At 40.5% G+C, this 15,903-nt stretch overlaps 1 protein-coding gene and 1 non-coding gene across 3 annotated transcripts in view; one reads left to right on the top strand and one right to left on the bottom strand.

The window, feature by feature from the left end:
* Positions 1 to 15,212, top strand: part of LOC100674008 (histone H2B type 1-J) — a 31,458-nt gene extending 16,246 nt beyond the window's left edge. Inside the window, exon 2 of one of the 2 annotated variants that reach the window (XM_064282049.1) lies at positions 770 to 15,212. In XM_064282049.1, the coding sequence (XP_064138119.1) occupies positions 11,893 to 12,810 (918 nt within the window). In that variant the 5' untranslated portion in view covers positions 770 to 11,892 and the 3' untranslated portion in view covers positions 12,811 to 15,212. The remainder of the gene's footprint in view (positions 1 to 769) is intronic. The other variant, XM_023541422.2, reaches the window with a different exon arrangement.
* Positions 2,996 to 3,077, bottom strand: TRNAS-GCU (transfer RNA serine (anticodon GCU)). Its single transcript has one exon. It is a non-coding gene; the product is annotated as a tRNA-Ser (tRNA).
* Positions 15,213 to 15,903: the final 691 nt, after the last annotated feature.

Raw genomic sequence — 15,903 nt, 5'->3', positions numbered from 1 at the left:
TTGGTTAGGCCATGATTCCCAGTAGTGTGTGATTGTCCACCATTTTGTCATCTGATTTGATTTTTCCTATGTGTTGTAAATCCTACCTCTATGATGTTAATGAGGCAAGAATAGAGGCAGTTAAGTTAATAAAGCCAGGGCTTAATCTACAAGATGAGGTTGTGTTTTAAGTCAAACTTTAAATCAAAGTTTTGAGATATAAAAGAGAGAAGTGAGCACAGAGAGAGGGGGACCCCATACCATGAAGAAACAAGAGCCAGGAGAATAGCACATCCTTTGGACCTGGGGTCCTTGTGCTGAGCAGCTCCTCAACCAGGTAAGATTGATGACAAGGACCTTCCCCCAGAGCTGACAAAGAAAGCCTTCCCCTATAGTTGGCACCTTAAATTTGGACTTCTAGCCTCCTAGACTGTGAAAGAATAAATTTCTCTTCGTTAAAGCCATTCGTGTGTGGCATTTTTATTATAGTAGCACTAGACTAAGACAAGTATACATCAGAAACAAGAATGGTCTAGGAGTATAATTCATAATAGTGAAAAAGGGAAACACATATTCATCAACATTGTAAGAGATGTGGTAGGCATCGTCTAAGGTGGGCCCCAATGATTCTGATCTCCAATTATTCATGTCTTTGTGTAATCCCATCCTTGTGAGCGTGAGCTAGACTCAGTAAATCACTTTCCATGACTATAGTACAGCAAAAGTGATGGAATGTTACTTTCAAATTAAGTTATAAAAGACAGTGACTTTTGTCTTACATTCTTTCTAGCTTTCTTCCTTGCTTGCTCTGATGAAGCAAGCCACCATATGGACAGTCTTGTGGAGAGCTCCACATGGCAAAGAACTGGAGTGGCCTCCAAACAACAGTCGATGAGGACACAGGTCTTGAGTCCAACTGTCTGGGGAAATGAATTCCCCAACAACCATGTCAGTTAGTTTGGAACCTGATCCTTTCCCAGTCTAGCCTTGAGATAACTGAAGCCTCTGCTAACATCTTAGTTGCAGCCTGTGAGAGACCCTGAGCCAGAGGACCCACCAAAGCCCCGCTCGGAATCCTGACCCACAGAAATTGGAAGATAATAAATGTTTTAAGCAACTAGGTTTTGGGGTAATTTGTTATGCATCAATAGAGAACTAATATAAATGACAAATAATTGTGGTATATTTATACTATGAAATATACAAAAATGGAAATAAACTATAGCAATATAGCAATACCAAAAAAAATGAACCTTATAGATACATTAATAATGAAAAGTAAAAAATAAATATGTGTTATATGATGTATACAGAGTTCGGGTCTAGGTAAACAGAGTGCAAAAATAATAAAGAAAAAGCAAGGAAGTGATGAAAGTAGAAGTCAGGCTGCTGATTACCTTTGGGGAGGGGAAGGGATAGTGGGGGACACAAGAGTCCCTTATCAGATGCGTGCCATGTTCTACTTCTTGATCTATCAAAATTATTCAGGTGCCTGCTTTGTAACTACTTAAGTATTAGAATGGCTAGATTGGAATGACCAGGCTCTCTCCTTTTCTGTTTTATAGGCCATTGTATGTTTTATACGTATTTTTGCATGTGTGATAAGTTTCACAATGAAAAGTTTAAAAATTAAAAAAAAACATTATTTTGTAAAAAGTAATAGAAATGGAAGCTCTGAGATGGTACAGGGCCATTTTTATATTAATTTCCCTAATTTTCAGTGTATTAAAAAATTTCTGATTTTTTTAATCTACTTAAAAATAATAGGAAAATAGTTGCAGTGAATAATTCTAAGGACTGATAGGTTTATAGCAGATGAAAATATAATTAGAAAACAAAATTTGGAAAAATCCCTACTACTCTATCTACTGGATATGTCTAAAACATATGAATATATAACATATATTCTATCTTATAGGAATACAAAATACGTAAATAATCATAACTCCAGCTTGCCAAGTGACTGTGGGGAAACTGTGTCCCTCATGTATTCATGACTTCTTTGTAAAGAGAAGGAACAGATATTGAAACAGATGGGCTAATTATTAATAATAGCCATAAAATGTTAAAAACCTTTGACCCATTTCTGCAACAATCCTTTGAACAATTAATTCTCCTCAAAGAAAATAAATCTCTAAAACAGAAAAATGGCTAAAGTGTATTACAGTATACCAACTCCTTTGACTATTATGCAGCTATCAAGGTGCTCATGAAGACTGAGTTTAAAAGAAAAATATTATGATGTACTGTTACTTGGAAAAGGTGAAATTTAATTTTTGTGCTAATGTTATGAGGGCATGTGAAGAATGTATAAATATAGCCAAGACCTGGAAAAGAGCATCTGAGCATACAAGAGTAAATTTTTTGGTTTGTGTGGTTGTCACATGAAACTAATTAACCTTCACATTTCTTAACAATTCTTTTTTAAACTTCTGTGTCCATCTCTTCAATGCTGTAAGTTTCTTCACTTCTCGTCAATTTGTTTTTGAGAGTCTAAGTAATTGAATTTCTACCCTGGTATGTCTGTCCTATTGTGTTTTTCTGTTGACCTCATGTTTTTTACGAATTTTATTTTACTGCTCACAGTAGTCATGATTTCTTAAAGAAAAAAAAAAAAAAAAAAAAAGGCAGGGAGATTGAAACGACCAGACTCTCTTCTCCTTTACTGTTTTATGGGCCATTACTCCCCTTTGTAAGTTTCCTCCAGTCGCCAGGAAGGAAGCCTACCAAAATTAATTTTAAGTAAACCAATTAGATAATATCGAAAATATACCACCAAATATACCACAAAGGAAACAATATTTCAGTTTGTTAAAGGTAATCACAAGTACACCATAGTAACAGGAGGTTAGGGAATTAAGGAGCTAAGAACGAACGGTGGAATAAGGAGGATAGCTTTCTCGCTAAAATTAGGGCTCTGAGCAGAGTTTCAAAGGGAACATCTGGGCACACTGGCTAGAGACTTCTGGAAATGTTTCTTTTTTTTATTTTAATTTTTTTACTAAAAAGACTTACCCGACGAGAGTGGGATTCGAACCCACGCGTGCAGAGCACAATGGATTAGCAGTCCATCGCCTTAACCACTCGGCCACCTCGTCACGATGCAAACACATCAGCACTTCTTTTCTAGATTGTATGTTTAGCAACTCACTAGCGGGCTCAGATAAAACGATGGCTGAGAGACCTCTGGGAGACTTGGAGACGGCTAATCTCCATTCGAGTGGACGAGGAATTGGAGTGGAAAAGCTACGAATGAAAAGAAACAAAACAAAACAAAAACGGATTTAGGTTTCACAAAACCAGAAAACAAACCCATTGCGGTCGCGTCAATTCCAACTCATAGCCCTATAGAACAGAACGTCCCATAGAGTTTCCAAAGAGCGACCGGAGGATTTAAACTGCCGACGTTTTTAGTTGGCAGTCGTAGTACTTAACCACTACGCCACCAGGGTCTTCTTTTACAGGACTCACAAGAGTGGTGGAGACTCTCTTTTTCTCCGGCTCCTGGGTCCCGGGTCAGGAGGCCCCCCAGAGTTAAACCGCAGCCGGGGTGGGCGTGGCCGGGCGGAGACCGGCAAACGGAGTTTGCTGTCACCCACAGACGTCGGGTGGACCAGGTTCCCGCGCCTCTGCCAGCTCACCGTGCAGCCTGAGAGCGCGCCCCGGGGCACGTAGAAGCCAGAACCGGTCCCATCGGACTCCACCGCAGCTGAGCAGGCTAACCCGGACTCCTAATTCGTGGTGAATGACACAGTCTGGAAAATCGGATGATGGGTCCGAGTAGGCCAATGCTCAATTTCTGCTCAGTGTTGTTGCCGCTTCTTTGATACTGTAGGAAGAAACTGCGTAGAGAAGAATCCTTAATTCGTGGGACTGTTATTCCTGGGTCATCACCATCAGAGGAATTTTTTTGTTTTTTTTTTTAAGTTCTGTGGGTTTTGTTTGTTTGTTTAGTTTTGGCTTTTCTTTTTGTTTTTCCAAAAGTTTGTGTGTTGTGGTGGTTTTCTAGGGAGGAGATTGCTTAACTTTCGTTAGATTTCCCAAGATGCTAACAACGTTAAGAAACTCACCTCTGAGGAGAAAATGATTCAAGGAAAGGGAGAAAATAGCTGTTTGTTTGATGGATTGAATAAAATGCACGGATGAATGAGCACAAAATCGAAAAACAAATCTGCTGCCTTGAGCCGATTCCGACTCACAGTGATTTCTGACTAATCAGAAAAAAAAAAAAATCAGAGTCAATCATAAATAAAGACAATTTTGAAGATGAGTCTTGAAGAGCAAGTTTTCTGGAGGTGGCGACCTCCCCACCTCCCGCGCCAAATCCGTCTCTCTGCATCCCCACCTGCCATTAGCAGTGCCAACCGTATATACAGTCTTTTCCCGGACGGACTTAGCGTTTTCCCAGAGAACTTGGCGTTTCTGTACTGATGTTAGAAAAATAAAAAAGTTTTCTGGAGATAAATTTGACCTCTAGATTTAGATTCGAGCCCTGGTGACACAGTGGTTAAGTGCTGTGACTGCTAACCAAAAGGTCTGCAGTTCAAATCCACTAGACCAGTCGGAACCGACTCTAGGGCAATGAGTTTGTTTTTTAATCTTTACGGAAGGAGCTCTGGTGGCGCAGTGGTTAAAGCGCTCGACTATTAACAGTAAGGTGGGCGATTCAGACCCACCGGCCACTCAGCGGGAGAAAGATATGGCAGTTTGCTTCCATAAAGATTTACAGCCTTGGAAACCCTATGACCAAAACCAAAACCAAAACCAAACCCGTTGCGGTGGAGTCAATTCCGACCCCTAGAGACCCTATAGGACAGAATAGAGCTGCCCCATAGGGTTTCCAAGGAGCAGCTGGTGGATTTTAAATGCTGACCTTTTGGATAGCAGCTGAGCTCTTAACCACTGCAGCGCCAGGGCTTGAAAACCCTATGAAACAGTCGTACTTTATCCTACAGGGTCGCTATGAGTTGGAACCGACTCAACCCCCATGCGTTTGGTTTATGGTTAATCCTTACTGAAGGAGCCGGGCGCAGTGGTTAAGCACTCGACTGCCAGCGGAAAAGTCAGAGATTGGAATCCACCAGCCATTCCCTGAAGAAATATGTGCAATCCTGCTTCCACAAAGATTACAGCCTTGGAAACCCTACGGGGCAGTTCTACTCTGATCTATAGGGTGGCTATGAGTCGGAATAAAGGGCTACAGGGAATACTTCTCCCGTGGAGCAGCTTGTGGGTTCGAACCTACGGTCTTTCGGTTAGCAGCCAAGCGCCTATTATAAAAAATATCAATTTGACTTTCTCTACCTTGAGCTCCTCTCAGCCGAGCCTACCGTGTGCCCTCGCTAGACCCTAAGCCTTAAGAGGGCAAGGCAGGACAGGAATCCTGTCTTTTTTGCTCACCATCTATTCCACTGTATTTTATTACGTGACTTATAACTGGTGCTCAGCATATACCATCACCCCCAGGTGTCTGTCAGTTTGTCCTACTGTGGGGGCTTGTGTGTTGCTGTGATGCTGGAAGCTTATGCCACTGATGTTTGGATACTAGCAGGGTCACCCATGGTGGACAGGCTTCAGCTGAGCTTCCAGACTAAGACAGATGAAGAAGAAGGACCTGGTAGTCTACTTCTGAAAACAATTATCCAGTGAAAACCTTACGAATAGCAGCAGAATATTGTCTGATACAGGGACGGAGGATGAGCCCCCCAACTTGGAGGCACTCAAAAGATGACTGGAGAAGAGCTGCCTCCTCAAAGTAGATTCCACTAATGACATGGATGGAGTCAAGCTTTTGGGACCTTCATTTCCTGATGTGGCACAACTCAAAATTAGAAAAAAACAACTGCAAAAAAATGTTTTTTTAAAACATCCATTAATAATTCGAACCTGGAATGCACAAAGTATGAGTCTAGGAAAATTGCAAATGGTCAAAAATGAAATGGAATGCATAAACTTCGATATTCTAGACATTAGTGAGCTGAAGTGGGCTGGTACAGGTCATTTTGCATTGGACAAGCATGTGGTCTACTATGCCGGGCGTGACAACTTGAAGAGCGATGGTGTCGCATTCATCATCAAAAAGAACATTTCAAGATCTATCCTGAAGTACAACGCTGTCAGTGGTAGGATAATATCCATACACCTACAAGGAAGACCAGTTAATACAACTGTTATTCAAATTTACTCACCAACCACTAAGGCCAAAATGAACAAACTGAAGATTTTTACCAGCTTCTGCAGTCTGAAATTGATCACACATGCAACCAAGATGCATTGATAATTACTGGTGATTGGAATGTGAAAGTTGGAAACAAAGAAGAAGGATCGGTAATTGGAAAATATGGCCTTGGTGATAGAAACAATGCTGGATATCCCATGATAGAATTTTACAAGACCAGCCACTTCTTCACTGCAAATACCTTTTTCACCAACATAAACAGTGACTATAGACATGGACCCCAGATGGGATACACAGCAATCAAATCAACTACCTCTGTGGAAAGAGAAGATGGAAAAGCTCAATACCATCAGTCAGAACAAGGCCAGGGGCTGACTGTAGAACAGATCATCAATTGCTCATATGCAAGTTCAAGTTGAAACTGAAGAAAATTAACACAAACCCACAAAAGCCAAAGTATGACCTCGAGTATATCCCACCTGAATTTAGAGACCATCTCAAGGATAGATTTGACGGATTAAACACTAATGACCAAAGACCAGACGAGTTGTGGAATGACATCAAGGACATCATTCATGAAGAAAACAAGAGGTCATTAAAAAGACAGGAAAGAAAGAAAAGACCAAAATGCATGTCAAAAGAGACTCTGAAATTTGCTCTTGAACGTTGAGCAGCTAAAGCAAAAACATGAAGTAAAAGAACTGAAGATTTCAAAGGGCAGCTTGAGAAGACAAACTAAAGTATTATAATGACATGTGCAAAGAGCTGGAGATAGAAAGCCAGGAGAAACCAGTTCCTAGAGAAGGGCATCATGCTTGGTAAAGTAGAGGGTCAGCAAAAAAGAGGAAGACTCTCAAGGAGATGGACTGATGAGGTGGCTGCAACCATGGATTCAAACAAAGCAACGATTGTGAGGATGGTACAGGACCAGGTAGCAGCATTCATCCTGTTGTATATGGGGTCACTATGGGTTGGGGCTGACTCAACAGCACCTAACAACAACAATAGCTTTGGGTGTTCATCCAGCCTCCAGGGCTCCAGGAAATCCTGATTTCATGAGAATTTGATATTCTGTTCTATATTTCCCCCAGTTTATCAGGATTCTTCTAAAGAATCTTTGATCAAAATGTTTAGTAATGGTAGCCCAGCACCATCCAATTCTTCTAGATGCCTGGCAAAGGAGGCAGTTGTTTATGGAGGCAATAAGCCACACATTCCATTTCCCCTCCTATTCCTGACTTCCCTTCTTCCTCTGTTGCTTCAGGTGAATAGAGACCAATTGTGGTTGCTTGGAAGGCTGCTTCCAAGATTTTTAAGACCCCAGGCACTACACCACGAACTAGGAGATAAAACAGAAATGCTAAACATGTTATTAGGCCTATTAACTGTGATGTCCAATGAAACCATGACCCTAAACCTCCAAACCGAGGAACCAAATCCCGTGAGGTCTTTGGTTGTACATAAGCAGCCTCAGCAGCTAATTTTTTTTGTCACTGTTGTAAATATATCTGTCTTAGGCTGAGTTCTCCAGAGAAGCACAACCTGTGAAGCACATATGTATACATAGATATAGATTTATCTCAAAGAAATGGCTCACATGGTTGTAGAGGCTGGCAAGTCCCAAGTCCATGGATCAGTCATCAGGCTGGAAGCTTCTCCTGACTCACATAGCTGTAGGTGCTGATGAACCCAAGATTGGCAAGTCAGAGGGCAGGCTGCTGGCTCAGGGGCTGCAGAGGCTGAGGAATCCAAGATAGGCAGGTAAGACTGCTGGATCAGGCTGTGGAGATCAAGGAATTCCAAGATTGCCAGGCAATATGGAAGTCTGCTAGCTCAAGTCTTAAGAACTAAAAAAAAAAAGCTGGATGCAGAATATAGAGTGAGCAAAAGCCAGTGATCTTTGCAAGATAGTTCATATATATATTGGATACAGGCTGCATCACCAAGAAAACTTCCCTTACAAGTGATTGGCTGATCACATCACGGAGATGATTACGTTATACAACAAAATGGAGGGTAACTACATCATTACACAACTATCAAATTACATCATTACATACTGCCAAACTACCTCATTTTATAACTGCCAAACCACTGATAATCATGGCCCAACCAAGTTGAAACACAACCTTAGCCATCACAGTCCACCTCTTGTCAACTGGGTACCTGTACACTTCTCCTTAAACCATACACAATTTCTAAATAAAGATAATTATAATGTCATATTTGCAAGAAACTTGGTACAACTAACACACATACAGCTGAAAACACACTAGCCGCACTTACATCTTATAAATTGTAAGTGAAGAAATCAAAAATATTTGATGCACTTATACAAGGAAGGAATACTCATGACAATTACAGTCCTCATTTCTGCAACTATCTTCTTCTACTACCCATTCTGTATTCACTTTGCCCTCAGCAAGCACCACAACTGGTCGTGGTTCTTTGCCTGTTGAAGTGGCCCAAACTTTCATTCCTGAAGGGTCTGGGCCATTAGCAGTCATGTCAGAATTGGGTAGCTGTAGTGTTCCACTGACTTCAATCACAGGGCATGGTAGCACTAAGAGATGCCCTAAGAGATCTCCTGTATTCCAGACATACACTTCTTTACCTCCATTATGTAATATCAATCCAATTTCCCCTTGGTAATCAGGATCGATCATACCAGCCAATGTGGTAACTCCCTTCTTTGCCTGTTGATCCAAAGGCATGACTAGCCCAAAGTTTCCTGGTGGCATTCTTAACTTCCAGTTCAATGGAATCAGTGTTGTGTCTCCTGGTGGGAAGTTTCTTCCTTTTGGAATGAAGGCCTCTAGACCCACAGAGCATAGGGTCATGGGAACAGGAAGCAAAAATTTTGTGAGTGGGTCAGTAGAGGTGTTAGCGGGTGGGGTCATTCTAGTTTCTACCCCTTGATTCCTAGGCCGGTGAATCTTGGCTATGGGAGAAACAGCACCATATATTTGAAGCTGGTTTAGAGCATGGACAGTCTCCTGGAGACCACTGTCCCAACCCTGCAAGGTATTGCCACCCAGCTAGCACTGTAACTGTGTCTTTAGAAGGTCATTCCATTGTTCTATTAAACCAGCTGCTCCAGGATGATGGTGAACATGGTAAGACCAGTAAATTCCATGAGTATGGGCCTATTGCCACCTTTCATTTGCCACGAAATGAGTTCCTTGATCTGAAGTGATGCTATGTGGGATACCATGACAGTGGATAAGGTATTCTGTAACTCCATGGATGGTAGTTATGGGAGAAGCATTGCATACAGAGAAGGCAAATCCATATCTAAAGGAAATGTCTATTGAGTAAGAACAAAACTCTGCCCTTCCCCTGATGGAAGCAATAAAATGTAATCAACTTGCCACCAGGTCGCTGGTTGATCACCTCCAGGCCTGATGCCCTGTCAGGGACTCAGTGTTGGTCTCTGCTGCTGGCATATTTGGCACTCAGCAATGTCTATAGCCAGTTCGGCCTCGGTGAGTAGAAGTCCATTTCTATCCCTGCTACCATGGCCACTCTGTTCATGAGCCCATTGGGCAGTGATGAGAGTGGCTGGGGAAAGAGGATCACTTGCTTCCACAGAACGTGTCATCCTATCCACTTGATTGTTAAAATCCTCCTCTGTCGAGGTTGCCCTTTGATAAGAACTCACATGAGACACAGGTATCTTAACTTCTTTGGCTAATTCAGAGAGATCTATCCACATATCTCTTCCCAGTACGTCCTTGTCTACAATTTTCCAATCATGTTCCTTCCAAGTCCCTTAACATCCAGCCAAACCATTGGCCACAGCACATGAATCAGTATACAATAGGACATGTGACCATTTCTCCTTTTAAGCAAAGTGAACAACCAGATGCACTGCTAGCAGGGAGGATTTCCCTTCACTACTGTACTTCAGAGAGTTCTTAAAAGGGGCTGTAGTGCTGCCACAGTCGACTTTCAAGTGGTGCCTGCATATCTCACAGAGCCATCTGTAAACCAGGCACAAGTTTTCTCTTTCTCAGTCAACTGATCATAAGGAACTCCCCATGGGGCCGTAGGTGAAGACTGGGAGGGGGAAGGTAATGTGACAGGAGTGGAGACCATGGGCATTTGGACTACTTCCTCATGCAACTTACTGCCTGCAGGCCAGATCTCATATATAGCACCTCCTTTTAATAATGCAGTGCTGCTATGCAAGTCTGACTTTATGGCTCTGGAGGTCAGACAACACCTAGTTCATGATGGGCATCTCTGGCTACATGGTAACTTGGTGGGCTATGTGATTAATCGTTCAGTCTCTACTAAGGCCCAGTAACAAGCCAAAAGCTGTTTCTCAAAAGGAGAGCAGTGAGGCGGGGCCAAGATGGCTGACTAGGTAGAAGCTACCTCAGATCCCTCTTGCAACAAAGACTCAGAAAAACAAGTGAATTGATCACGTACATGACAATCTATGAACTCTGACCATCAAACACAGATCTAAAGAGTTGACCTGAGTGACAGAGACTCAGCCAGTGCAAGCAGGCTGCACACTGATGTGGCTAACGAGAGAACGAGCAACCACAGGGAAGCAGTGACTGTTTTTGGAGCATGGAGCCAGCATCCCAGTCAGAAAACCTTGGCGCTGGGCTTTGGACTGGGAGTGGAGGAACTGACCACAGCTTCTGAGACAGCACAAGCACAAGACTCAGGCCTGACCCTCGGGGGCAATCTTGACCCAGCCAATGGACACACAGGCTACACACCCCTCGGGAATCTTAGATAAAACAGTCATCACCAAGCAAGATAAGTAACTTTGTCTATATTCCCGGGTGCTACTCTCTCCTATCTATCTGATACCTCCCCTCCCCTTCCCAGGCAGCTTCTTTAACATTGGAATTTCCTGGGCCAGAGAGTGAAGTGCTCTGTGGTTTTTTTTTTTTTTTTTGTCTTTTCCTAACCCATTCTCCTGGCCTGAGAGAAGCAGCTATAAAAAACCTAGGGACCAAAAATCCTTCCTTGACTTCCTGAAATTGGACTGAAAGTACAGAACCACCTCCAGCCAAGCATATGAAATCCACAGTCTTGGGCTTTCATCCCTACAGGGAACAAGGTGGCTATTATAATGCAAAGACAATTCTGATAGTGATCTGACTGTAATTGTTTTAGCAGATTACTGGAAAGACGAGTTTCCCAGGTCTGATATCTCTACCTATTAAACAGAGTCCTCACTGACCCACAACAGGGAACTGAGGGCTGATGCTCCACCCAAACCACCTAGCCTCCTGCCATAGGGGTCTGAGGATAGTGACACCTACCAATCTGCAGAGGTACATGCATCGGGTGCCTAAGGTACAGATGCAGAGCCCACCCACCAAAGTGCTTTAGGAATAGAGACACATCTACCTCACTGGCACTTGGGGGAAGCCTGTCAGCAACCTGCCCCCTCTGGAGTGTGACCCCCTGCTGCTACTAGAATCTGGTGCACACAACTATCACCATTACTCCTCTAAGTGAATAGGTGACAGTCTACACCACACACTTGATGACCCAAAATCAGATTCTACTGAAGAATAGTGAATGGACTCTTAGGCTTATATATCTGGTCACAGCCCAAACCAGCTGGTAATAGGACATAAGTGATTCAAAGGCTACAACAATCAAGACAGCGCAATCTAGTAGCCTATCTACGTATATTGAAAGAAAACAAAACAAGATAAGACTCAGTGAGCAAATATAAAATAAATCATTACAATATCTTAAAGATGGCTCGGAGACAGCACTCAATATCAAAACACATAAAGAAGCAGACCATGATTGCTTCTACAACTTGCCAAATTAAAGAATCAAAATCTTTCCCAAATGAAGATACGATCCTGGAATTGCCAGATGCAGAATATAAAAAACTAATTTACAGAATGCTTCAAGACATCAGGGATGACCTCAGAAATGAAATAAGGCAATCTACAGAAAAAGCCAAGGAACACACTGATAAAGCAGTTGAAGAAATCAAAAGGATTATTCAAGAACATAGTGGAAAAATTAATAAGCTGCAAGAATCCATAGAGAGACAGCATTCAGAAATCCAAAAGATTAACAGTAAAATTACAGAATTAGACAACTCAATAGGAAGTCAGAGGAGCAGAATCGAGCAATTAGAATGCAGACTGGGGGAGTTGGAGGATAAGGCAATTGACACCAATATAGCTGAAGAAAAATCAGATAAAAGAATTAAAAAAAATGAAGAAACCCTAAGAATTATGTGGGACTCTATCAAGAAGAATAACTTGCATGTGATTGGAGTTCCAGAACAGGGAGGGATAACAGAAAATACAGACAGAATAGTTGAAGATCTGTTGGCAGAAAACTTCCCTGACATCATGAAAGACAAAAGGATATCTATCCAAGATGCTCATCGAACCCCATATAAGATTGATCCAAAAAGAAAATCACCAAGACATATTATCATCAAACTTGCCAAAACCAAAGATAAAGAGAAAAATTTAAAAACAGCCAGGGATAAAAGAAAGGTCTCCTACAAAGGAGAATCAATAAGAATAAGTTCAGACTACTCAGCAGAAACCGTGGAGTCAAGAAAGCAATGGGATGACATATATAGAGCACTGAAGGAGAAAAACTGCCAGACAAGGATCATATATCCAGCAAAACTCTCTCAAATATGAAGGTGAAATTAAATCATTTACAGGTAAACACAAGCTTAGAGAATTTGCAAAAACCCAACCAAAGCTACAAGAAATACTAAAGGAAATTGGTCAGAAAATCAATAATATCAGATACCAACACAACACAAGGTCACAGAACAGAACATCCTGATATCAACTCAAATAGGGAAATCACAAAAACAAATTAAGATTAATTTTAAAAAGAAAAAAATGCTCAAAACAGGGAATCATTGAATTCATTATGTAAAAGTTCACAATAATCAAAAAGAGGGACTAAATACGGGAGGCATAGAACTGCCATATGGAGAGGAAAACAAGGCAATATAAGTTGATACAAGTTAGGTTTTTACTTAGAAAAATAGGGGTAAATATTAAGGTAACCACAAAGAGGTCTAACAATTCCATAACTCAAAATAAAAACCAAGGAAAACATAACGACTCAGCAAACATAAACTACTATGAAAATGAGGAACACACAATTTACAAAGAAAAACGTCTCAGCACAAAAAAGTAAGTGGAAAAATGAAATTGTCAACAACACACACAAAAAGGCATCAAAATGACAGCACTGAACACATAAACACATACTTATCTATAATTACGCTGAACGTAAACGGACTAAATGCACCAATAAAGAGACAGAGAGTTTCAGGCTGGATAAAGAAACAAGAGCCATCTATATGCTGCCTACAAGAGACACACCTTAGACTTAGAGACTCAAACAAACTAAAACTCAAAGGATGGGAAAAATATATAAAGCAAACAACAATCAAAAAAGAGCAGGAGTAGCAGTATTAATTTCTGACAAAATAGACTTTAAAGTTAAATCCACCACAAAGGATAAAGAAGGACACTACATAATGATTAAAGGGACAATTTACCAGGAAGATATAACCATATTAAATATTTATGCACCCAACGACAGGGCTGCAAGATATGTAAAATAAACTTTAACAGAACTGAAAAGTGAGATAGACATCTCCACAATTATAGTAGGAGACTTTAACGCACCACTTTTGGAGAAGGATATGACTTCCCGTAAGAAGCTCAATAGAGACATGGAAGACCTAATTGCTACAATCAACCAACGTGACCTCATTGACTTATACAGAACACTCCACCCAACAGCTGCAAAGTATACTTTTTTTCTAGTGCACATGGAACATTCTCTAGAATAGATCATATATTAGGTCATAAAACAAACATTTGCAGAATCCAAAACATCAAAATATTACAAAGCATCTTCTCAGATCACAAGGCCATAAAAGCAGGAATCAATAACAGAAAAATCAGGGAAAAGACATCAAATACTTGGAAACTGAACAATACCCTGCTGAAAAAAGACTGGGTTATAGAAGACATTAAGGAGGGAATAAAGAAATTCAAAGAATGCAACAAGAAAGAAAACACTTCCTATAAAAACCTCTGGGACACAGCAAAAGCAGTGCTCAGAGGCCACTTTATATTGATAAATGCACACATACAAAAAGAAGAAAGGGCCAAAATCAGAGAACTGTCCCTACAATGTGAACAAATAGAAAGCGAGCAACAAAAGAATCCATCAGGCACCAGAAGAAAACAAATAATAAAAATAAGAACTGAACTAAATGAATTAGAGAACAGAAAAACAATTGAAAGAATTAACAAAGCCAAAAGCTGGTTCTTTGAAAAAATTAACAAAATTGATAAACCATTGGCCACACTGACTAAAGAGATATGAGAAAGGAAACAAATAACCCAAATAAGAAACGAGATGGGCCATATCACAATAGACCCAACTGAAATTAAAAGGATCATATCAGATTATCACGAAAACTTGTACTCTAACAAATTTGCAAACCTAGAAGAAATGGATGAAAAACACTATGTACCTAAACTAACACAATCAGAAGTAGAACAACTAAATAGACCCATAACAAAAAAAGAGATTGGAAAGGTAATCAAAAAATTCCCAATAAAAAAAAGCCCTGGCCCGGACGGCTTCACTGCAGAGTTCTACCAAACTTTTAGAGAAGAGTTAACACCACTGCTACTAAAGGTATTTCAAAGCATAGAAAATGGTGGAATACTACCTATCTCATTCTATGAAGCCACCATATCCCTGATACCAAAACCAGGTAAAGACACCACAAAAAAAGAAAATTACAGACCTATATCCCTCATGAACATAGATGTAAAAATTCTCAACAAAATTCGAGCCAATAGAATTCAACAACATATCAAAAAAATAATTCATCATGAGCAAGTGGGATTTATACCAGGTATGCAAGGCTGGTTTAATATTAGAAAAACCATTAATGTAATCCACCATATACATAATAAAAAACAAAAGACAAAAACCACATGATCTTATCAATTGTTGCAGAAAAGGCATTTGACAAAGTCCAACACCCATTCATGATAAAAACTCTCACCAAAATAGGAATTGAAGGAAAATTCCTCAACATAATAAAGGGCATCTATACAAAGCCTTTTTTTTTTTTTTTTTAATACAAAGCCAACAGCCAACATCATTCTAAATGGAGAGAGCCTGAAAGCATTTCCCTTGAGAATGGGAACCAGACAAGGATGCCCTTTATCACCGCTCTTATTCAACATTGTGCTAGAGGTCCTAGCCAGAGCAATTAGGCTAGACAAAGAAATAAAGGGCATTCGGATTGGCGAGGAGGAAGTAAAATTATCTCTGTTTGCAGATGACATGATCTTATACACAGAAAACCCTAAGGAATCCTCTAGCAAACTACTGAAACTAAGAGTTTGGCAGAGTCTCAGGTTATAAGATAAACATACCAAAATCACTTGGATTCCTCTACATCAACAAAAAGAACATTGAAGAGGAAATCACCAAATCCATACCATTCACAGTAGCCCCCAAGAAGATAAAACACTTAGGAATAAATCTTACCAAAGATGTAAAAGACCTATATAAAGAAAACTACAAAGCACTACTGCAAGAAACTAAAAAGGACCTACTTAAGTGGAAAAACATACCTTGCTCATGGATAGGAAGACTTAACATAGTAAAAATGTCTATTCTACCAAAAGCCATCTATACATACAACGCACTTCCGATCCAAAATCCAATGACATTTT

This window comes from Loxodonta africana, chromosome 1, assembly GCF_030014295.1.
Source record: "Loxodonta africana isolate mLoxAfr1 chromosome 1, mLoxAfr1.hap2, whole genome shotgun sequence".
In the NCBI taxonomy this organism is placed as follows: Eukaryota; Metazoa; Chordata; class Mammalia; order Proboscidea; family Elephantidae; genus Loxodonta; species Loxodonta africana.
This window is presented reverse-complemented; position numbering and strand designations above follow the sequence as displayed.